Source organism: Ciona robusta, chromosome 2, assembly GCF_009617815.1.
Source record: "Ciona robusta chromosome 2, ASM961781v2".
NCBI classification, from domain to species: domain Eukaryota; kingdom Metazoa; phylum Chordata; class Ascidiacea; order Phlebobranchia; family Cionidae; genus Ciona; species Ciona robusta.
In genome coordinates, this window is record NC_143236.1 from 9329887 (window position 1) to 9353737 (window position 23851).

General features: G+C 39.2%; 6 protein-coding genes across 8 annotated transcripts; all 6 read left to right on the forward strand.

Annotated features, from left to right (window-relative positions):
• Positions 1-336: 336 nt before the first annotated feature.
• LOC149740977 (ras-related protein Rab-21-like) lies at positions 337-3414 on the forward strand. Its single transcript, XM_089872497.1, has 6 exons — positions 337-662; positions 1556-1615; positions 1893-2000; positions 2297-2360; positions 2606-2749; positions 3060-3414. The coding sequence occupies exons 1-6, from the start codon at positions 540-542 to the stop codon at positions 3215-3217; spliced, it is 657 nt and encodes a 218-aa protein (XP_089728623.1). The 5' UTR covers positions 337-539; the 3' UTR covers positions 3218-3414.
• A 922-nt stretch (positions 3415-4336) lies between these two features.
• Positions 4337-4777, forward strand: LOC149740978 (transcription and mRNA export factor ENY2). Its single transcript, XM_089871968.1, has one exon. It carries the CDS (start codon positions 4337-4339, stop codon positions 4649-4651), a length of 315 nt encoding a protein of 104 aa, XP_089728094.1. The 3' UTR covers positions 4652-4777.
• A 4-nt stretch (positions 4778-4781) lies between these two features.
• Positions 4782-7000, forward strand: LOC149740979 (tRNA-uridine aminocarboxypropyltransferase 1-like). The gene is made up of 5 exons (XM_089871956.1): positions 4782-4953; positions 5449-5589; positions 5972-6120; positions 6295-6407; positions 6678-7000. The coding sequence occupies exons 1-5, from the start codon at positions 4789-4791 to the stop codon at positions 6896-6898; spliced, it is 789 nt and encodes a 262-aa protein (XP_089728082.1). The 5' UTR covers positions 4782-4788; the 3' UTR covers positions 6899-7000.
• A 37-nt stretch (positions 7001-7037) lies between these two features.
• LOC149740980 (KIF-binding protein-like) lies at positions 7038-12228 on the forward strand. The gene is made up of 11 exons (XM_089871932.1): positions 7038-7213; positions 7530-7730; positions 7879-8063; positions 8500-8694; positions 8966-9070; positions 9329-9465; positions 9870-9968; positions 10271-10410; positions 10710-10838; positions 11029-11145; positions 11582-12228. Exons 1-11 carry the CDS (start codon positions 7038-7040, stop codon positions 11772-11774), a joined length of 1677 nt encoding a protein of 558 aa, XP_089728058.1. The 3' UTR covers positions 11775-12228.
• A 151-nt stretch (positions 12229-12379) lies between these two features.
• Positions 12380-17143, forward strand: LOC149740981 (pre-mRNA splicing factor cwf19l1-like). Of its 3 annotated transcripts, none has more exons than XM_089871934.1 (13): positions 12380-12574; positions 12851-12935; positions 13102-13294; positions 13542-13756; positions 13872-13939; positions 14254-14389; positions 14616-14762; positions 15067-15157; positions 15233-15306; positions 15553-15762; positions 16008-16148; positions 16384-16481; positions 16760-17143. In XM_089871934.1, exons 1-13 carry the CDS (start codon positions 12561-12563, stop codon positions 16821-16823), a joined length of 1536 nt encoding a protein of 511 aa, XP_089728060.1. In that variant the 5' UTR covers positions 12380-12560; the 3' UTR covers positions 16824-17143. The 3 variants fall into 3 exon arrangements, 2 of the variants coding, with proteins under 2 accessions (XP_089728060.1, XP_089728059.1); XR_016384365.1 differs by having other exon boundaries at positions 12383-12574; positions 16008-16197; positions 16871-17143; XM_089871933.1 differs by having other exon boundaries at positions 12387-12574; positions 16871-17143.
• Positions 17144-17276: 133 nt separating this feature from the next.
• On the forward strand, positions 17277-23740 carry LOC149740982 (uncharacterized). The gene is made up of 14 exons (XM_089871924.1): positions 17277-18647; positions 18899-19046; positions 19209-19356; positions 19411-19550; positions 19605-19745; positions 19833-20036; positions 20351-20513; positions 20650-20792; positions 21020-21672; positions 21761-22029; positions 22259-22435; positions 22503-22752; positions 22810-22957; positions 23040-23740. Exons 1-14 carry the CDS (start codon positions 18427-18429, stop codon positions 23622-23624), a joined length of 3390 nt encoding a protein of 1129 aa, XP_089728050.1. The 5' UTR covers positions 17277-18426; the 3' UTR covers positions 23625-23740.
• Positions 23741-23851: the final 111 nt, after the last annotated feature.

The following is a 23851-nucleotide window of genomic DNA, read 5'->3' on the forward strand; positions in this document are numbered from 1 at the left end:
GCATCGTACCCGAACCCTCTGGTTACAAGGAGAGTTCTCCAACCACGGCGCCGGATAAATACAAAAACAAATCTTACATAGAGTCATACTGACGCCAGTATATTATTTTTCTAACTATAAACTAATTTCTTTAAACCATAAAAAAACTCCTCCTTCAAAAAATAAAATGTGTATCTGTTAAAACCTGACTGGAAACACTGGATTTATCACGTGATTTTGTTTCACTTGATGAACATAGAAATCTTGAAATTGTGACGTCAGTGAGTGACTTGGTTTGTTTATGAATTTACGTTTCGTTTATTTATCTTTTCGAATACGATAGCGTGGATCATGTTATTAAAACAACGAAGAAAAGGAAATTAGCAGCAAAAAGACGTTCGTTTAAACATCCTACGAATAGAAAGTTGTGGAAAAGAGTGTCAGTTAAAAAGCGTGGCTGTTAAATTTAATATTAAAACTAAACCTGTAACTTTTAAAGGTTTAATGTTAAAATAGTTTGATACAATGACTAATTAAAGTTTTATCGCGTGTTTGTAATAATGGGATCTCGTACACGACAGTTCAAGGTCGTTTTGTTGGGTGAGGGGTGTGTGGGGAAGACGTCACTGGTACTGAGGTATTGCGAGGATAAGTTCAATGACAAACATATTACAACACTACAAGTGAGTCACCCAACTTTGTAAAGTTTAAGTTGTGTTTACTTGGTTTGTATAATATTGTAGATAAATGTTTCGTCAGCCAGATATAAAAACAATCATTCATGAAGTTACCTACGTTGTAACTTGTGGGTGAACACGAGGTGTATAAAATAGAACAATTGTTTCGTCACAGCTACATTGACTTGGTAACACGTAATACGTGGTAACTCGTAAGCAGGCATGAGGTGTATGAAACAGAACACACGTGTTATAACGACTGTCGTTGCCCCGCTATGCGAGGATAAATAAGTTACATATGTGGTAACTCGTAAGCAGGTATGAGGTGTATGAAACAGAACACACGTGTTATAACGACTGTCGTTGCCCCGTCACGCAAAGATAGATAAGTTACATACATGGTAACTTGTAAGCAGGCATGAGGTGTATGAAACAGAACACACGTGTTATAACGACTGTCGTTGCCCCGTCACGCAAAGATAGATAAGTTACATACGTGGTAACTTGTAAGCGGGCACGAGGTGTATGAAACAGAACACCCATGTTATAACGACTGTTGTTGCCCCACCATGCGAGGATAAATAAGTTGCATATGTGGTTACTCAGTCACTAGTCACTAACAGAACACCCGTGTCTTGCGCCGCCGTGCAAAGATAAAAAAGTTACATTCCGTTCTGGCACTGCTAGTCAGTTAACGTAATGTATAAGTTTGCATCGCAATAATATTAAGATATGAAACATAAAGCCGGAGTGTGACTAATAATGACAATTGTGTTCAACAAATACAAGTTTATTATTACATCATAATATCAATTATGAATATCAATACTGGACAATATCACCTAATAATAATGATCTAGTGTTTATTATACTTGGATTAACTTTAAATATTCTTCCAGGCATCTTTCTTGAACAAGAAACTCAACATAGGAGGAAAGCGAGTCAACTTATCCATATGGGTGAATATCAACTTTTGTTAAACATGAGATGTATTAAATTTATTTTTATGGAGTAATTTTTACTTTAATTTTGTATAAAATGTGTGAAGATATTTTTCTGTAAGATTTATTATGGTGAATGGCACTAAAAGGTAAACAAATTCAAATACTTCTTGTGTAATTAGTAATCACCCTGATAGGACGTTAAAATATTAGTCTGTGCATAAATACCACAAGAGCTACTTCAGTTAAACTAATTTAGGAACACAATTATTAAACCAACCCCAATATTACACAGGACACGGCCGGGCAAGAACGCTTCCACGCGTTGGGTCCAATTTATTATCGAGATTCTAACGGGGCCATCCTTGTTTATGACATCACAGATGAAGACTCATTCCAGAAGGTTGGGACAATGGTTGTTGTTATAAACAATATTCTAAACTTTTTATAAAAGTTGTTTTTTGTTTAATTGTTATAAACAATAACGTTTTGCTGTAGTTGCTTTAACCGAAAGTAAAAAACTCATTTGGTTAAAAAGCTAACGGAATCCTTCTTCATGGCAGACAAAACTTAACTTTTCGACTGCTGTTCCATCTATCAGTACCAGGCCATCAGGCATAACATAATATATAAATACAAATAACTCTCATGGTAAAAATCAGTTTTGAAATTTTATCCATTATACTTCCGTTCTTCCAGGTAAAAAATTGGGTGAAAGAGTTACGGAAGATGTTGGGCCAAGATATTTGTTTATGTATCGCTGGTGGGTTTATAATTTATTGTGGTGTGAATAAGTTCTCTATGTTACCTGCATTTAGAACCTCATAATTTAGTTGTGATTTACAGAGTTGTACTTAACAGCAATTTCTCCAACCCAGTGTTCACTAATGGGTTGTTATCAGCCATGTTTTAAAACAATCACCCACTAACATTGTTACATATGTTGTGACTTCTGGAGTCACGTGAGGACAAACAAATTACATCCGTCCGCTTCTTTATCCTCCCCAGGCAACAAGATTGACCTCGAGAAGAGTCGTCACGTTTCTGTCCAAGAAGCGGAGGAATACGCGGCGTCAGTCGGCGCCAAACACGTCCACACGAGCGCTAAACTCAACAAAGGAATCGACGACGTTTTCCTAACTTTGTCCAAAAGTAAGCAGCATTTTTCTCTTTTTGTTTCAGTAGAAACATCACCTTCCTGTACTTTGTGTTTTGTTTAAAACATTTTGCATGTTATACACAAGACTCATCTTTTCTAAATCAGCTCTTCTGACATTTACAACCGTTACCAACGTTTTAACACCTTAAACGGGTTGTCTTCATCAGCGAGTAAAATCCCGGTAGGAGTTGAGTGTCATTTACCTTGATAAAAAAAAACGTTCCGGACGTTAAAACGTTGGTTTCCTTAGCAAATCAATGCCAGAAAACTTATTTTTCCTAAACTGAATTGTTTGTTTCTTAGAAATGATGCAAGTTTCCGACGAGCAAGAAGCTCAAAAATCATCCACTGGAGGGAGTTCTACGTCGGTACCGGGTCGGGGGAATTCCAGACGTGGGGTCGTCGTCATTAGCAACGAGGAGGCTGCGGCGTCGGAACAAAAGTCCGGATGTTGTAGCTGATAATGTCATCAAGTGATGATGTCATTGTTTTATGTTTTACGCATGATTATACCTTCATCATAGAAACAATATATCAAGCGTTGACTTGCTATATTTATTGTTGTTTAATTATTATGTCGTAATCATTTCTATTTTACTTTGATTTGCCCAATTTCTGGTTGCGTGTAAATATATAAATAAATTCTACATACGTTTCATACATGGGGTGCTATTGCAGTTTGTGGATAAGCAGACATAACTTTTGGTTGATTTGGTCATTTATATCCTCATGGGTGGGAACTTGAGTGGCTTATCCATGGTGGCCACTCCCATGCCCACAGTCGAGTAGCTGAAGCTATTACAGTGTGTGGATAAGCAGACATGACGTTTGGTTGGTTTGGTGATTTATATTCTCGTGGGTGGGAACTTGAGTGACTTATCCATGGTTGCCACTCCCATGCCCACAGTCGGGTTGCTGAAGCTATTGCAGTGTGTGGATAAGCAGACATGACGTTTGGTTGGTTTGGTCATTTATATCCTCGTGGGTAGGAACTTGAGTGACTTATCCATGGTTGCCACTCCCATGCCCACAGTCGGGTTGCTGAAGCTATTGCAGTGTGTGGATAAGCAGACATGACTTTTGGTTGGTTTGGTCATTTATATCCTCGTGGGTGGGAACTTGAGTGACTTATCCATGGTTGCCACTCCCATGCCCACAGTCGGGTTGCTGAAGCTATTGCAGTGTGTGGATAAGCAGACATGACTTTTGGTTGGTTTGGTCATTTATATCCTCGTGGGTGGGAACTTGAGTGACTTATCCATGGTTGCCACTCCCATGCCCACAGTCAAGTTGCTGAAGTTATTGCAGTGTGTGGATAAGCAGAATTGGTAGGAAAACGCCTTGTTTTTTGCATAAACAAGCATGAATATTCTGTGTGTCATAGAATTAACATTTTAAACTCCCTTTTCAAAATAAAGTTGTAACAGCGACTTTGTGCGGATGAAATTGCTAAGCCTTAGGGAAACCCCCGGGCTAATGAGTTAAAAAATTTAAAATAAAAAAGTTTTAACTTCAATATATTAGGAGAGCCAAACCTTTATTAATTTCGTCAAACCAGGGATATTGCTTCAGTTGTTGTTATGGCGGATTACGGAAGCGATAAGAAGTCTCGCGACAATCAAATGCGATCAGCAATAAACCAGCAGTTGGTCGAAACCGGCGAGAGGGAAAAACTGAAAGAACTTTTGCGTGTTCGCCTTGCCGAATGCGGTTGGAGAGACCAGTTGAAACAATTGTGCAAAGAAATCGTCCGTGAGCGTGGATTGGAACATGTGTCTGTAGACGACTTGGTCCAGGACATTACCCCAAAAGCCAGGCAACTTGTACCCGACACTGTTAAAAAAGAACTTTTACAAAAAATTCGAAACTTTTTGGCACAACAAGCCAATGTATAATTAGTATTGTTGATGTCATGATGTCATAATAGCCAATTGTTGTTTGTAATCAAATTTTTCGCATTTTGTTGGTGACCAACTTTGTAAAAGCATCGCAGTTAACACATTTTTTACTAAACATAGAAATCATATTAACCATGGCTGCTAACCCGTTCGAAAAAATGAAAATATCGTCGCATAAATTCCTGGAAGACTTAAAGCGATCAAAATGCCCAAAATGTCGATCCTCACGGATGTACTTTTGCTACAAATGTTACGAGTACGTCGAAGACCTGGATGCTCAACAGCTCCCTCATGTGGAGGTATGTGTCAACTATTATCGTTTATCATTCTTTACATGCGTTAACTGTGGGTTCATGACATTTCATGGGCCATGAATGTTGCACAGTTTGTTTGTTGCTTACAAGATGAAGCAGAATATTCATCTTTGTCTATATATGGTCTTGCTTGCCATCGTAGCCCACCATTCTTCTCCACCAAGAGCCACAGTGTCTCCTATTGTTACAAGTTTTCTCCCTTGTTTGTTTTAATCTCTAATTATCGCAAAATGTTGTCTTGGGTGAACACTTTTAAACAGATATATATTATTTCATTAATGAAGTGACCCTGAAAGGGGCCACGAACCACGAAAGGTTGGTAAACTACACCCACCTTATTATAACTATCCTGGGTTACTTTTATAAGCAACCAAGAGCAAAGTGGTGTTAATGCCCCTTGCATTCCTATACATATGACATACACATCTTATAAACTAACCTAAATAAGTAACACCCATACTAACACCGAACCCCCCATAGCTCCCGATAATGGTCGACATCATCAAACATTCTAAGGAGTTGGACGGGAAAAGTACGGCCGTCCACGCAAGGATGATATCACCCAAGCAAGTGAAGATACATACCTACCCTGTTATTCCCAACTATACCGATGAAGAGAAAGTAAGTGTGGTTTATAAATATAAGTGAATAAATATATCCTTGCGTTACAGGGCAAGGAGCTCAAGAGTGAAACCCTATATTATTATATATAATATATTTTCTTTGCCTAAGAGTGAAACCTTATACATTGCAAAAAGGCAATGAAAGCTGAATAAAATAAAATATTGCTTTACAAAAAGTTGGGTGGCAAGACCTATTTCGCCGCCACCCCAACACTCCCCGACAAGTTTTGGTGTCCATTTTTTTTACAATCACTTTGTTTGTCCTTCTTTCAACCTTAGAGAAAGAAACTGTCATCATACTCTTTTTTGCCCATTTGGTCTTCCCTCATTAGTGTAAAAAATCCCCTTTTCCCTGTCACATGACTTCTCTCCTCCCACAGGCCCGCACCCTTCTCGTCTTCCCCTGCCCCGAAGCCAAATCCCTTCAACACTATGCGACATCTAGTGGCAACAAACGATTGTTGGTCGATGATGATGTCATAAACGGGAAGCGGATCTGTTTGGGGGAATCACCCGAAGCACAGGAGAGGTTTGAACAATTTTAATCTATATCATGATTTAAAAAAAAGATGGATTATTAAAATATCTTGTTGTTTTGATTCCAATCTATTTTTATACAATTTAAAAATAACCGTTGTTGTCCTGTTAGGGTAAATAAGTTATTTTCGTTATCTTACCCACTTATTAACCCCCTTCCACCCAGCCATGAAGGTGAAACAATCGGCACGAGATTGAAACCAAGTTTCACGAGGATCATCGTGATCGACAGCACGTGGAATCAAGTTCATGCGATATTAAACGATGAAAGATTGAAATGTAAGTTTGTTGAGTTTAAAACAAACCAAACTCAAGCAGGGTTGGGATGCTGGAAGCTTTCCAGTGAGTGAAGTTGTGAGGAGTCACACATATCATAAATTTGTAGAATGACTCTTTCTGGTGTAAAAAATCTAAACTTTTGTTCAACTTTTTTCAGCTCTGCAAGTGGATAGGTGAAACCGCATTTGTGGATTATTCCCCTTGCGTACAAAATACTTTTTCGTTTAAACTAAAACGTTAAAAATCGTTATTTTTATTCAACTCTCACAGCGATACCAACAGTGGAATTGGAAGGCAGGGAGACATGTTACTGGAGAAGCCAACATAATCGACCCAAGTCCCATCTCTCCACTATTGAAGCAATTCATTCGTTCTTTCAACAATATCATGAAATATTTGGGGGAAAATACGACGGACAATTTGACAATTTATTATTTTTCTTTAAATTTTTTTATTCCATGGTGAAAAAAAATTCCAAAAATAAGTCGTAATATTTTCGGCATTTTGTGGAAGTTAATGCGTTCTCTATATTTTGGTTAAAAACCTTTTTTCTCGCATTCACACCAAGAATAGCGAAACATTTTACTTCCAGATATAATAAGTTTCAAATTTTATTTAAATTTCACCAAAATGTCGGAACCCTCGTTTAAGGGAAGATTTTGCCGAGCAATCAAACTCAACGAAGCGACCGATGACTCGGAGAAAAATCCATTTCAATCGAAATATGACGCAAGAAAAATATTGAAAGAAATTCGCGAAGATTTGCGGAAATTAAGGGAAGAAAATGAAAGTGACATCACACTAAGGTTTGATGATGTCATAATCATGTTGGTTTGTTGAATGATTTAACATGAAAATGCGTTTTATTGAACGCTTATTGTAGCCACTGTTGTTTTGCAGTTAATTCTCTTCTCTTCGTTGTTTCAATTAAGTTTATCTTTGCTATTATTTTAAAATCATTGTTCTATTTTATTAATAAGTTAATTTACCCCCACCCATAATTTACCCCACCCCTAATTTACCCCCACCCCTAATTTACCCCCACTCCTAATGGACCCCACCCCTAATTTACCCCCACCCCTAATTTACCCCCACCCCTAATTTACCCCACCCCACCCACAGAGCAATGGAGGCATCGGTTGATTGTTTGATCGGCGTCAACTTCATCAACACCGAGGAAACATCGACGGGACAAGAAGCGTTGAACCGCGTCTTACAGACGTGTGAAACGTACGAGAAACATCCGATGTTCGTTTCAACGTTGATTGTTTCAAACAACGAGCTTGGGGTGTTGTGGTCGAACAGGGAGGAGGGAATACAAAGGTGGGTGGGGGGGGATTTGTTTGAGAAGGGTTTTCAAAATAAAATTCTTATTACTTTTTTTCTAAATTCTATAATTTTTAATCACGAGCCCCGAAGCCTCTCCACTCCAGGCTGCACGACTGCCCACATAATATATGCTCCCCCCCAGAGCTTATGAGCACCTGACCCGAGCTGAGCAATTATACACTGAATACAAACGTGAGGTTGACGACACCCCGATGACAGGTCGCGAACTCTTGACCTCCGAAGCAACCGATGCGGAACGCATATCGTCGTTCGAGGCCCTCCACACAAACACACTATATTATCTCGCTCAAGCGCATCGGACACTTGGTTGGTTGGATTGATGATGTCATAATGCTAGTTGTGTGTAAACAATACATGGGCACCTGTCAATCAAAAATCTTCATCAATAATGAATGGCCAAATTATTCAAACATGATATAAAGTGGTTTTGTCTCTAATTTACTTTCATAGTTTGGGATGTTTCTTTGGTATTTTGTAATAATTTTAGACTTTAGATTTGTATTTTAACTGAAAATTTTCTTTGAATATGTATTTTTTGCTGTAGATTAAAACGTTAATGTTAAAAAACATCAATTTTTAATATAATGTTTTATCCGACAATGGGCAAGTCACAACACTGAGCATACGATATTGTGAGAGAATCAAAGATTACTTAACATTATGCCTGGTAATCCAGCAACATAAGTGCGGTCGTCCCCTGATAACATATTGGCTACTTTTTTGATAACCGATCCCCCCACAGGCAACCCTGATCTATCAGCGACATACTGCATGAAAACACTCCATCGTCAACTTGGTTCAAAATCCTTCGTTCGTGTCGATTGGGCTGTTAATTGTGCGTGTTTGTCCCAGTATTACATCACAAAGAACATGTTCGCTGAAGCGAAACACTGCCTCGCTTGCGCTGATTTTGTTTTGGACGAAACATCGGAGGAAGGTGACGTTATGTGGGTGGACGGGGGTCGGTTATTATGGAGAAAATTGACATTGATTTTAACCGTTATCTCCTAAAAGAATTGCAAATTTCGATGTTTGGCAACTTATATTTCAGTTAAATTTAACTTTGAATTGGTTTGCAAAGTAACTGGTATAAGCCATCCTAAATTAAAGGTATTCAAAGAAAAATTTACTTTGGGTAAAAATTCTGCAATTTTTCCCTTAAATAAAAGCTACAAGCAAATTAACCATAAGTTCCGTAACTTGAACAGAGGACGAGAGACTTGTGGAGAAACGAGCCGACGTATCGAGGTGTTGGGTCAAGTATTGTCTTTGTCTTCTTGAGGAATCTAAAGCCAAACTTGCAAATTCAATTGGTGGGTTGGGTGGGTTGGGTGGGTTGGGTGTTTATGTATATGGGAGGGAGGGCTATGGGATATCATATGAGCATCGCAACTAATGCAGTGAAATCATCTTATAGTAGTCAACTATCTATTAACAATAAACGACCAACTAGGTCAAACACCAGACAAAAAAGACAAAACCACCGAGGTGGAACATGGCCGTGGTTGAAAACAATATAAAGTAGTAACAATATTAGCGGCAACCATAGATATCTTATACACGCCTCCCAGGTGACATGGACACCACTCTACAGCGGAACGCTGATACTTCAACAACTGAAGGATTGAAATGTGAATCGAGGTTCCCGCTTGAAGTTACATTGATCGAGGAGAAATGTCAGCATGATTATTGCGTTAATTTTAACCAGGTGGGGGTATTGGTGGGGGGTGGTATTATCTCAAAAGCTACTAATTCGAACAATTTCGAATGGTTTTTATAATTGTTCATTGGCTGTAGTATTTTGATTTATAAGACTTTACTGTGTTATCGTCTTTTATAAAATGCATTCATTTTTCGGGGCACTTTGTTAAAGTTGTTTGAGTGTTGGGGTAATGGCCCAAATCTGGCCCAAGCTCCATTTCCTATAACAAGCACCTCGTAATCTTGGTGATTCAAGACACCCCCATACACATGCCATGGATAATATATATCGATCATCATACCACCATAAACAACTTGGGTTCAACAGCCATGGTTTGTCCCCAACGCCCTTTCCCGCACACCACACATTTTTTCCAAGAACATTTTATGTTATGTAACCCTAACTTCCAGGCAAAGAAAGTTTTCCAGTTTGGCAAAGATCGTGCAACTGAATCGTTAAAACATTTTGTTCTCGATGGTTTTGTGACGGATCACATTGAACTAAACCAGGTCATTGTTGTTGTTGTTGTGTGGGTTCTTTATGTGGTGGTGGGGTGATTGTTGTTATAACACAGGTGTTCAGTTTCATGCCCGCGTACAGGTTATCACGTATTTAACTTTGTGGTGACTGTTTTTTATATATGGCTGACAATTTGGACAACCCATTAGTGACTACTGGGTTGGAGCAATTGCCGTTAAGTGTCTTGCCCAAGGACACATACGCCCACAATGGTAGCAGCGACAAGTTGGTACCCCAGCCATACTTACCCTCATACTGCACATATATTATTAACACCAATATTCCCACACAGGACATTAGTCGACTTTACCAACACGTTTCGTTCTTTGAACCAAACTACGACGTTCGTTGCAAAATGTACAAACGAAGACTAGACATGCTGATCAAGATTGTTGGTGAAATCAACCCTCAATATTATCTTGCTGTTACAAGGTTGGCGGGGTGGTGCTGCAACTTGGTGTTTAAACTTAATATTTTAAACCAAAAGCTGCGGTATTTTGCTTGATATGTGAAACACCTCATCTGGCATTTATTTGGTACCAACATCCTATACAGTTCACTGTGTGACTTTTATGGGTCTCAAATATGTTTTATTCTAAAAGAGATCTTACTGTTTGTTTGTGACCTTAGCAGGACCGATGTTTTGGCGATGCCGACACGTCATCAGTATTTTTTTCCAAGGACACATACACCTACATTAGTAGTGTTTAACATAAACATCTTATACACAGACAGCTTCAATTTGAGATCGGGGAGACGTATAGCGACATGATGGATATGAAGGTAGCCATACTGTCATCTAGTGGCCAGCCACCAAACCAACATTCTGTCAAGAAAATCAACTTGTTGTGCTACTCGAGGTGGGTGGGGTGTTTACAATGGTGGTTGTAATATGTGGTATTGTGTGGTGGGAATCAACCACACAAAGTTACATTCGTGGTAAACGGGCACGAGGTGTATGAAACAGAACACCCGTGTTAAAATGACTGTCGTTGCCCCAAATAAACAAAATAGATTTATTCACTCCATATTACCCCCATTTTCCCCCAGCATCAAATACTTTGGTTTGTTCCTCGATACACTGAGATTACCCGGGAAGAAGTTTCCGGAAAGATTTGAATCCGACGTTGAGAGACCCGCACTCATCGCCCATTTCTATATTGCTAGGTTTGTTATTTCTATGTTGCTAGGTTTGTTATTTCTATGTTGCTGGGTTTGGTATTTCTATGTTGCTAGGTTTGGTATTTCTATGTTGCTGGGTTTGGTATTTCTATGTTGCTAGGTTTGGTATTTCTATGTTGCTGGGTTTGGTATTTCTATGTTGCTCGGTTTGATATTTCTATGTTGCTAGGTTTGTTATTTCTATGTTGCTGGGTTTGGTATTTCTATGTTGCTGGGTTTGGTATTTCTATGTTGCTGGGTTTGGTATTTCTATGTTGGTAGGTTTGTTATTTCTATTTTTTATAAAATTTGCATTTTTATTGCAATAAATTTTTTTTGATCTATTTCTGTCACTAAATATTTTTAATTAATTTGTTCTTATTCATCCAAGATAATTTTTATTTGGTTTAAAATCAATAGTTTTCGATTGTTTGATTGACAGATTATACGGCAAACTCATTCCTGCTGACTCAGCTGAAAAGTTGGCAAATTTAAAGCTGAGTCATCAGTTCTACACTTGGATTGTGACATACACAAAGATAAATGATGACGCGGCACTTTGTGTCAAACAAGAGCTTGATATTTGTCGAGAAATGTCGGAGTTGTTGCCAAAGTCGATGGATCGGCTCATGTAGATCCGTGCAATCCATGTGTAATGTCTATAATAATGTACAATGAACACCATATGGAATGACTTTACTTTGTCTCTTCAATCCTTGTAACAAAGCAGTAATATACAACATCGTTATTGGGTGTATTTCCCATGCATGACTGCTAAATTGAATCAAGAGATATTACAAATTGTTTTAAACCAATATTTTTAAAATGTTGGCTTTTAAATGTTTTTTTAACCCTGGTCTAAGCCCCAGGTCCCATGGCATTCCTCACTGCAGGACTTCACCCATTTAGAGTATAACCCCCAGTTTTGCACTAGAAACTGTAATGGATCATACTTTGTAAATTCTATTTAATGTTCTTCATGTATTCAATGCACGAGTATCATGTTCACTGTGTAGATAATTAATATTGGAATAAATGTTGTAACTTTGTGGTCCCCGAAATTTTAATAAAAATACAGGAAATTTAGAAGATGTTTATGTCAGATTTCCCGCGAAATTTTATCAGCAACTTAAACCCAACCCCCGTGAATTCGAAAGTTCCAATTTTTCCTTTTTCTTAAATTATAATTAAAACGCGACAAACGAAAACAAATTTACAAATCAAACCATTTTTAAAATTGGTTGTTTAAATAATATATTCGTTTCTTTATATTTTTGACCCCAAACATATATATATGTAGTATAATTGTTTCGCGTGATCGATCAAGAAAAAAATAAAATTTAAATGTTTAGAAATGCAGGGGGTGTGTTAGAGTTTCTGCCAACCACTGAAGCTCACGTTGTTTTTAATATTTCTTTAAAATGTCTTTAAAAATGTAAGTATTTGTTTCTTTTTGTTTATTTATAAAAATGAAAATCCTTTCACACATATTGGTCGTAATGTTTTTATAAAAACCGACCAGAAAATCGGTGTTACGCTTTTTAACTAACGCACTTTCCCACACCTTTTACCCATAACTTGTTTTAACGACTGTCGTTTTGGCCGCTAATTTCTTCTTTTTGATGTTTTTTAATAAACCTGAACTTTGCTACCCTTTTCAAATGAATAAATAAAAACTTTGTTGTGTTTATTTTTTTATCTTAATCTGTAGATTGGTTTGCGGTGACGTGAATGGTAAGCTTGATGCTTTGTACGGGAGGGTGAGAAGACTGCAGAGTAAAGGGAATAATTTCTCGGTAAGTTTGTGAGGTATTCATATAGTTAACGAATAAACGACATCATTTATCTTAATCTAATAATTAAATAACCAGTAAACTCCAAGCATTATTGTGTATCTACTAAAATATTGTCTTTGTTTACCATTCATGGTTTCCATTTTTTTAAAACTAATGTTTCCCGCAGTTATTGCTGTGCGTGGGTGAGTTCTTCGGTGCGAAAGAAGAAGATCAAATTTTATGGAAGGAATATTTGGAGGGGAGGAAAAAATCTCCAATATCAACGTTTATCCTCGGACCTAACATAAAAACCACCGAGTCATATTTTATTGACTCAGCAGATGACGGAGCGGAACTCTGCGAGAATATTACCCACCTCGGTAAATATTAGGGGTTGTACAGTTTACCCATAGGTGCCAAACATCCCTTGGAATCAAACCATGATATTATATGTGAATAATGCAGGCACATAGTAGTAGGTTAGTTTGTCATAACATGGGTGTATCGCCTAAACATCAACCTGGTTACCAATAGATAAACACTCTGTAAATCCACCATGGTTTATAATTTAAAGTAAAATTATCAGCGACAAAATAATTATATTTTTTCTAACTAGTACCTATGCAGGGAAAAAAGGGATTTATACCGGGACCTCTGGTTTGAAAATCGCTTACGTCAGCGGAACCCAGTCAACCGGAACGTCGACAAAAACCTCGTTTAGCGACGATGACATCAGAGGGTTGGCCTCGCAGCTTGGGGTCGGGGGTTCGGGGTACCAAGGGGTCGATATATTGATGACATCATCGTGGCCCAACGGGGTTTCCACATTTGGGAATTCCCCGGTTCGTGATATTTGTAATGTTTTGTTGATTTTTAGTTTCTTTTTATTAACACTTTTTTGGTAAAAATATAGTTTTTGTTTAATTTAAGTGATTTTTTAATTTTCTTTTTGTTTAGTCATCAGAAAAATGCAAGTCATGCGGGTCGGCTGCCATTGCTGAGTTGGCGAAATCTTCAAAACCAAGGTTTGCTGAGTCATAGTTGTTATCGGTGTATGTTGACATGTTGTTACTGCAAGGTTGTTTAGGATAATATAAATGTGAGAAGGATCTTCTGCCAATTGTTTGTTTTGTGTTCTTAAATGTCATTATCAGGGTTGGGGCAATTGATGTTAAGTTATAGCAATGCCAAGCCTTGAACCTATAACATCCGATCTAGAGGTTTAACAGCAAACCCTGACAATGGCTCGCTGTATGTCAGGCGAAACATCGGTTTCACAAACAATGGTCATAGGATTTCCTAAACACTTATAATCTGTTACCTCATTATGACATCACAGATACCACTTTGCTGGGTTGGAGGGGGTAAACTACGAGAGGGTACCGTATAGAAATCATACTGTGCTCGCTGAACCGTCACGTCATGTGACCAGGTTTATAGCGCTATCAAGTGTCGGGAACCCAAATAAAGAAAAGGTTTTTATTTTTATGACATTTTTATGCTTAAATCTGAGGTGAAATTGATGTAATTTCACCCTCGTTTCAAAAGTTGGGGAAACATGTCTTGTGAGGCATCCTTAACGTTAAACTATAAATATAATAAATACAGTAACTACAATATTAACATAACATGAACAATATGAATATGTTACGATGAATACCTTTAACGTTTCTGCTGTAATTATGACATCGTAATCCCCAGTATCTTTACGCGTTCTCAATATCCCCGATGTCATCGATGACTCAGCAAGAATTAAACACCCAACCACCAGAGGCGACAGAGAGCCCGTATACATCGGGAAACAAAACGAAGAATATTCCAGTTCTTTTGTCCGGGCAGGTTGCTGATGTAAGTTTTGTTTAATCGATGTAAGGCCAGTATGGGTCTTCTATGTGGGCGGGGTCCTTGTTAAAGATCTGGGCGGGGACAGAGTCGGCTCCCAACCACCCAGACTGCTTTTACATTTCGAGCAACAACTGTGAAGTTGAGTACCACAGTTAAATTCCATCCTGAAAAACAAGTTTAAAGAGATAAATAAAATTCACGTTATGTCAAATATTAGAGATTGCCCCCGTTCCCACTTACATTACATAATGACTTTTCTCTGCCTCGGGATAAACACCTTACATGCGTAACTAACTTTACCCCCCAGCAATACAGGTGGAACATGGAAACAACCCGAGCACCAAAACGTAAATCGCAAAACAATCCAAACCAACCTGAACGCAAACACGCTCGTCCACGTGAGTTCGATATCAAATGTTGTTTAACGGGAAAGGTTTAAATAACACCATTAGTAACTAACGAATGTCTTGCAGAGGATTGGTCGTGTTGGTTTTGCTTGGGAGGCGACAAGGTTGAGAAACATCTTGTAGCAAGTGTTGGCGAACTTGTGAGTTGGTTGGATCCTATTACAGAGTATTGACGTATTTATTCGAACCACCGTTTGCACTTAGTGTTTACATAGTTTTGATTTTGCCAGCCTACAAGTTTAGTGAGTTTGTTTCTAGCCCCCCCAAGTGTGTAGGGTGGTGAGCTCCTTGGTTTAATTTCCTGAAACTTTATTACATTTTAGAAATTTGAATGGTTAAATATTATTGGTAAGATTTGTGCAATAATATGATCTTTATGCCGGCAGTGTTACATAGCGATGGCGAAGGGCGGGTTAACGAGCGACCACGCCCTGATCCTCCCAATCGCTCACCACTCGTCGTCCAACGAGCTTCCCGATGACACTCGAGTGGAGGTGTTAAAGTACATGGAGGCGCTACGTGCCGCGTATAGAAGTGGGGGGAGGGAGTGCGTGTTCTTCGAGAGGAATTATCGGACGGACCATATGCAGATACAGGTTAGTGTGAATGCCTGCTATTATTATTATTATTATTATCGTGTTATTGGTTTGGTATCTGTGTTATTTTAATGTCATTGATTAGGGTCACCCCCATATGTTAAGTTGGAGATTCTTTGAAGTATTTTTGTTTAAATCCGGGATAAACTTGTAATGTCGCCCTTGTTTTCAAATTTGGGATGGCATGTCACCCTAAGCACCTCTATGGTTGTTATATGTGTTGATATCTATGACATCATCACCAGGTGGTTCCCCTCCCACCAGGAGTGACATCATCACAAGTAAAGGAATCCTTCGTCAACCTCGGAACTTCCAATACAGATCGACACGGCAACCCGAACCCGATCGACTTCGTGGAACTTCCCCAACGTACCGACCTTAAACAGGTTCGTTAGTGGGCAAGATTGGATGGGTGTTTATGCATGTTTTATTTGGGTGAGGTTCTTGTCAATGGCTTAATGTTTGCCCCATTGCCGACTGTTGTTTTTCTGTTGATTCCTTCTCCTAGTTATTATGATTAATCTGATGGTGTTTAAAGGGATAATATATCGTACACGCGAGAATAAAACCAGTTCCATTCATTTAAATAGAAATTTTACTGATATTTATATCTTTCCACAGATAATTGGCCGGGGAATTCCCTTCTTCCACGTTGAGCTACCTGACGGAACGCGACTCATTCATAAAATCCAAAGATATTTCCCTCTACAGTTCGGAAGGTACGCCATATTTGGTCCCAACCCATGTACTATATTTTCGTACAAACTTTCTAGTAGGCAGGGATAGTTAGATAGCCATTCTTTTATAACAAATGAAGTTCCAGTGTTTTCTAAATAATTAGTGCATCGCAGGATCGCCTGCCACCCCAAGTTTGTCGCCCACGTTAAGCATTGACGCAAACTTTTATAAAGGGGAGGCAGGGATAGTTAGACACACAATTCTGTGAAACAAATCTAACTTATTGGTTGTAATGTTTACTGATTAATGCAAATTCCAGGGTTGGCCTGCCCACCCTGCCACCCCAGGTTTGGTGCCTATTGATTAATCCGAATAACATATAGTCACAATAACCCCACCACCCATTAATAACATTTACCCCACCACCTAGAGAAGCGTTATGTTCCGCATCGTTACTCAACTCACCCAAGCGTATCGACTGGAGGTCATGTGCTTTGTCATGTGACCAGGAAACAGACTTGACCAAAAAGTTTCGAGATTTTTTCAAGAAATTTGATTTTAGTCTTGAAGACGAAGATTAGGTTTTGCCGACTTTTTATAAATTTTAACATTTCTGGTTTTTATCTTTTATCTATGATGTCACAATCGGGTTTTAAATCGAAGAATCAATCGATTTTTAAAAATAAATAGTTGTCATAGAAAATACGGTGGTTCATGTTTCGGCCTCTACTTTCATCCCAATTGATAGTCGATAAAGAATATTTACAGAATTATACAACTGTATGCTTGCGACTCTAAAATGGCGTTGTTAATTGTTTAAACACGAAAAACATGGAATTTAGGTGCTTACGGTATCCATCTTACCCCCACTACTACAATATAGTAGGGTGGGAGAAGATGGGACACCTTTTCATTTTCTCATTCTGTTTGCTAGTTAACAAGGAACATTCAAAGAAATATAAAACCGTGGACCGTTGTTATTCCCATAGACCGTTGTTATTCCCATAGACCGTTGTTAATTCTTGAAAATACGATCGGGATAATTTGGTGAATACTTGCTAAATGTGTCCCGTCTTACCCCACATTACCACAACTTATAAATCATTTTTAACTCTAACTGGTTGCGATACAAAGCCGTTTGAAATTTAATTAACAATAACCTTCCATGACGTCATGAATAAGTCATTGTGCCGAAAATATTGAAAAATTAAGTTTTTATAATTGTGACCTAATTATAACGTAACTATGACATCATAGCTTTGGTTTCCGTTTAAAAAACGATCTGGCAACACTGTAAGGTCGGGCAACACTGTAAAAGTAGATGGGGTATCATGTGTTGAGTTAGAATAACATTTACTTTGGTCCATTGTTCACAGGATGTTTCAACATAATACATTATCATTGTATTATATGGGCACAGGTGTATTGGACCGCCATTATTGAGGAGGATGTTACGTAGGGGTCAGAGGTCAACAACCCCCACAACTGTAGCCAGGTGCTGGAAAATATTTAGGAAATTATGTCGAAAAAGTTTGAAAGTTATTGTAAAGGTAGTTTTAGCGGGCAGGTTGTACAAGACGTTTAACACGCCGTTGTTTAAAGTGACAACTTCCAACTTTTATCTATGATTTTATTTGTCTTTCTAAATGCGATAACGGAGGCTAAATTAATTGAACAACGAGAAGAATCAGCAGCAAAACAATGTCGTTAAAACACGCTAGAAATACACTGTTGTTTCAAATGTTTCAAAAGAAATTTATGATTTCCACTTGAGAATTTAGTTCCGTGTTGTTGTGTATTCTCGCTTTAAGTGTTAGATAAAAATAGATAAATAAGTCCGGTTTTACTTTTATGCGGGTTTGGACTTTTTAAGATAAACGGTTTGTTCAACAGTACAGTCGTTAAACGCCAACGATAGAAGCGAAACATCTTTCGTTGAAATCAATATAAAGGTTTAACATTGAACTAGTTGATTCCAGGTTGACCATGTTTTGGCTATTATTAATATTAGGTGTATTGGTTCCATACGTTCAATCGTGCCCATCCCAATGTACGTGTTTAGCACAAGTTGTCAACTGCCAACATCAAAGTTTAAATTCACTGCCGTCAGATGGCGCCATACCCACCGACACGTTACAAATGACTTTGTCCGACAACGACTTCACAACTTTGACGACCGACATGTTTTCCACCTTCGCCGATCTACAGTGAGTTTATGTGACGTCATCACTAATGACGTCATATGTAAACAAAATATACAATTGTTCTATTTAAATAATGTAGAAGACTAAATCAAACCTTTTCATTCATCGCATCTTTTACGACTGTAATACTGTTGTTAACTTCCTTCTTTTCGTTGCTTATATTAAAATATATTAAATCAATTTATATTTACGCTACCGTGTTCACAACAAATATATAAACCGCGCATCAAATAAACACCATTATGACGTCACAGGAAGTTAACAATCGAGCGTTCCAACATAGCTACCATCGAAGCCGGTGCGTTCAACGGTCTTACCTCACTTACTGAGCTATCCCTGGCTTCCAATGCTATTACGTCACTACCTGATGACGTATTTGCATCGCTGACGTCACTACAAACGGTAAGTTTTACCGACTGTCGTTTAGTAGCTATGTCTTCTTTTTTTTCCCCTGTCGAAAAAGTTGTTGTTAATTTGATTGAAAAACATTATATTTTTATTGTTAAAATTATTATTGTAAATCGATATAAATTATTATATTATTTAGTTTTTATTTTCGTTCAGTTAAAACTCAGCGACAACTCGATGTCTACGATTGGTCGACGATTCTTCAGCGGTTTGACGTCATTGACCACTCTTGATGTCACAAACGCTGGTGTTGACGTCATAGAAGATAATTCGTTTAACGAACTATCTTCTCTTACGTCACTGGGTAAGTATTTTACGTCATATAATTGATGACGTCATAATGAAGTAATAATTACAGAGTTAGGAAGCAACAGTATGACGTCACTGGGCAGCGACACCTTCAAGGGTCTGACGTCACTTCCGACACTAAACGTCCAATTAAATTCCATCAGCTCGATGACGTCAGGAGTGTTCTCACCAATGACGAGCCTTCAAGTGGTACGTCATCACAATGTCGTATCATGACGTCATAACATATTTCTTACGTCACAGATCAACTTATCGGGAAACAATATAACAACAATCAACACTGGTGTGTTCAGCTCGCTCAACAATCTCGAACAAATCAATTTACAATCGAACCGGATATCCGGTTTGTCCGGAAGTATGTTTACGTCACTTCCTGCGCTCGAGGTAAGCACCTTATTAACTGTGTTGTCACAATTAGTACTGTGACGTTGCTACCAATTTAACTTCTGGTTATGACGTCATATTATACAGACAATGAACCTCCGCGGGAACGAAATATCTTCCGTTAATTCCGCTTTTTCCTCGGTCACCAACATCCGTAACCTGGATCTTTCCAAGAACGCTTTCACGAACATTCCATCAAGTGTTCTCATCACATTAGGAAACCTCAGAACGTTGGATTTCAGCGAGAACCAGATTGTGGAGATTGCGGCGTTCGCTTTCGCGGGGTTAGCGGTCAGTATTGTTGGTGCAGTGTGACATCATAAATGATGTTTGTTTTTCGTTTTAATTATAACTCGCTGTAAGTTTATTGTATGTTGGGTTTAGCGGTAAAGGTTGTTTTTACCTGTAACCCAACATGAGGCAGGCGAGGTTTATATTAACCCTTGGGTTACAACAACATAAGTCATGTTAATTATATTTATTCACAAAGTACTTGGTAACTTGTAAGATGGCACGAATTACCACCTGTGTGATAACGACTGTCGTTTTCCAGGCACGCGAGGATAAAGTTAGAGTGATTCATTATGTGTGTTGTTGTTCCCCAGAACTTGGAAACATTAAACTTCCGGAATAATTTACTTCCGTTGGCGGAAAACGGTGTATTTGGCGGAATGAGTAAATTAGTGACGGTGGATCTTTCGTTCAATCTTTTCACTGCAGTTCCAACCGACGCTTTCGATGGTATCGTGGGCGCCACTCAAGCTCAAGGTATGACCTCACTGTGGTGGGGACGTCATCATAAAGATGACGTCAGTGATATGTAATGATTGAATGTGCTTGCCATTTAAAATTATTTTAACGTCAGAAAACAATATGACTTCATAGTGATGTCATTTATTTCCAGAAATTCTACTAAACGACAACCAGATAGCGAACGTCGCCTCAAACGCTTTCGCGAGTTGCCAAAGCTTACGAACTCTTGACCTCCGACGTAATAACATGACGTCACTATCCGCTAACTCATTCACAAGCCTTCCACAAATGCGGGTAAGATGTTTTTTTGGGTGGTTTGTTTTTATGGGAGGGGTGATTGTTGTTATAACACGGGTGTTCTGTTTCACACACCTTGTGCCCGCTTACGAGTTACCACATATGTAACTTTGTGGGTGATTGTTTTTCTCAGTTTCTCTATATGGCTAAATTAAACAACCCATTAGTAACCACTGGGTTGCAACAATTGCACCCCAAACCCCAAACAACAACTTTTCCCACAGACGATATATTTATCCGACAACCTGATAACGGCCCTCCCCTCTTCCGCCTTCACCTCCATGCAACGACTTGAGGTCATCCATTTACAACGAAACCAGATCCAACTCGTTCAAACCGGTTCTTTCCAAGATTTGTTGGAGATGACGTCATTAGACCTTAGCAATCACGTCATCACCGACGTAGAAGACGGCGCATTCTCGAATCTTCCATTGTTGACGTCACTATTGCTCAACAATAACCAACTTCCGGTCGTTCCGAAAGCCGCGCTTACCGTTCTCACATCGGTTCAAACGTTGGACATGGAAAACAACCTTATCACCGCATTGAACGATGTGAAAATGTTCGGTAATATGACGTCATTAACCACGTTGAAGTTACGTCATAATGAAATAGCAACAATGGCGGTCGATTGTCTTGAAGGTCTAACTTCACTCATCAGTGTTGACCTCGGGTTTAATAAATTGACTGGCATCACTGGGACGATTGCGTCATCACTGACGTCACTCACTACTGTAAACTTTGAAAGCAATCTGATGACGTCCATTGCTACGTCATCCTTCACTGGAATGACGTCACTTCAATCCCTTGACCTTTCGTTGAACTCGTTGCCATCGTTACCAGAGGGTTTGCTTGATGACGCACAGTCGTCATTGACGTAAGTTTTTTATTGTTACATAAAAATTGCAGTTTTGACGAATTATTTTTAGAAAGTTTTTGTTATTGTTTTCGCTGTCATTTTTCAGGAGTTTAAAATTGACCGGAAATCCCCTAAGTTGCGACTGCGACCTCAAGTGGTTGCAAACCGACTTCCAATCCTCCGCTAGTGGGGGTGTGTGTGCCGCCCCACCAACCGAGGTTGATAATACATTGGGGACTGGGGGAACTTGGATCCCACCCGTGTCTTGTGTTGAGGAAACTACAACTGCTGACGTCACTACTCCTGACGTCACGACTGCTGACGTCACGACCGATGACGTCACAACAGAAGCTCCGGAGCCCGAAACTACCCCAGGTAGGATAGTTTGATCTCCGCTATACAATGCATGTGAACCCACGGCCTATTAGAGATATCTCTAGTATCTCTAGTAGGCCGTGGTGAACCTTTATAACAGACTATGAATAAAATGCAACCGTAAATATGTCTGTTGTTCTAAGTGTAAAAATAATTTATTCATAATTAAAGTTTATGTGTTCTTACTTAATCGCTGAAATTACTGTAGTTTTTATTTCCCCTATCTCAGTTGGGGTGATTCCCCTCACCATCGTCACAATCCCCTCCCCAGTTGAGGTCGATGTTGGTGACGTCATCAACATGACGTGTGTCGTCATAGGAACCCTCACACCTACTATCACGTGGGCTGATCCGGCCGGTAACGTCATAACTAACGGAGGACACTACGTCACGAACTCAGTTACAGGTGACGTCACAATATTGATTCGTAATGATCTTTATTGCGTAACTTTGTTCCTTATATGACGTAACAGGCGACCTACGTATCACGGGTGTGACGTCAAACATGGCGGGAAGTTACTTCTGCAATGCTGACAATGCAGCTGGTGACAAACAATCGATACAAATTGACGTCACAGTCAGGTTCCCACCTTCCATAGTGACGTCACAACCAGCCATTGTAACCGCGGGGCCAGCTGCGACGATTCACTGTGACGTCAACGCGTATCCCTTGGCAACGATCACGTGGTCCGTTCCCACCACCACCGTCATAATGGGTAACAGGTATGACGTCACATATCACACTAATGACATCATCATGACGTAACACTTCCATCACAGCACTGGTAGTTTGATAGTAACATCGGGCGGCACCTTACACATGGCTGGCCGTGATAGCGACGATACGGGTGTATATACATGTACAGCCAACAACGTTATGGGGGAAGATCGTAAATCTACTTTCATATTCTTCTATAATCAAACGTCGGTACGTATGCATTTCATTACCTTGATCACGTCACTTAGACGATTTTACGTCATATTGATGACGTCACTTTGACGTTTTTCAGAGTTACGCAACAGCGACACACAGCGGCGTGGTTGGCGACCCAGTCATTATGACGTGTGGCGGGTTAACAATGGCATCTGACGTCGCGTTTTCGTGGCGACTTCCTTCCGGTCACGTGATCCTAACCTCCCCCAACCTACCTGGGACCGCTTACATCTCATTGGCTGACAACGTCCGTTACCATGGCGATGGAAGTGCGCTGACGTCAGAGATCGAATCCAAGTTCACCCTCAACAAAGCAACAGGCGCTTTGGGGATAAATAGCCTCTCGATGACGTCATCAGCTAGTGACGTCATCACGACGCAACTGGGGACGTACACGTGTCAAACTTTGAGGGGTGTGTTTAATAATTTAGTGATTGATTCTAGGGTTTCTACGACGAGTACTATATCAACTACCACTGTTACTGCCACCGTGACGTCATTAATACCTCAATTGTATGAATTCTCGCTGACCGGGATATCTATTTATTACGTCGTATTGGGTAGCATTCTACTTTTCTTGTTACTTTTGTTTATAATATTCTTCGTGAAACGTCATCAGCATAGAGATCAGTATCAACGCAAGGTTTTAACACCAGAGTAATTTATATTGTTTCTATTTTGATGACGTATCGTTTGCCTTCGATTAATGATGTTCCATTGTGACGTGGCGTTTGCGCGATTTGTAAATAAATTTTAAGAAATTTAAAAGCTAAAAAAGTTTTTGTAAGCAGAAGTTTTTCATCCGCTAGACGACGCTAGTGGTGAATACATAATGTAGCATGACTTGCATATTTGACGTCATGAGTGAAATGATGAGTCATTGTTATG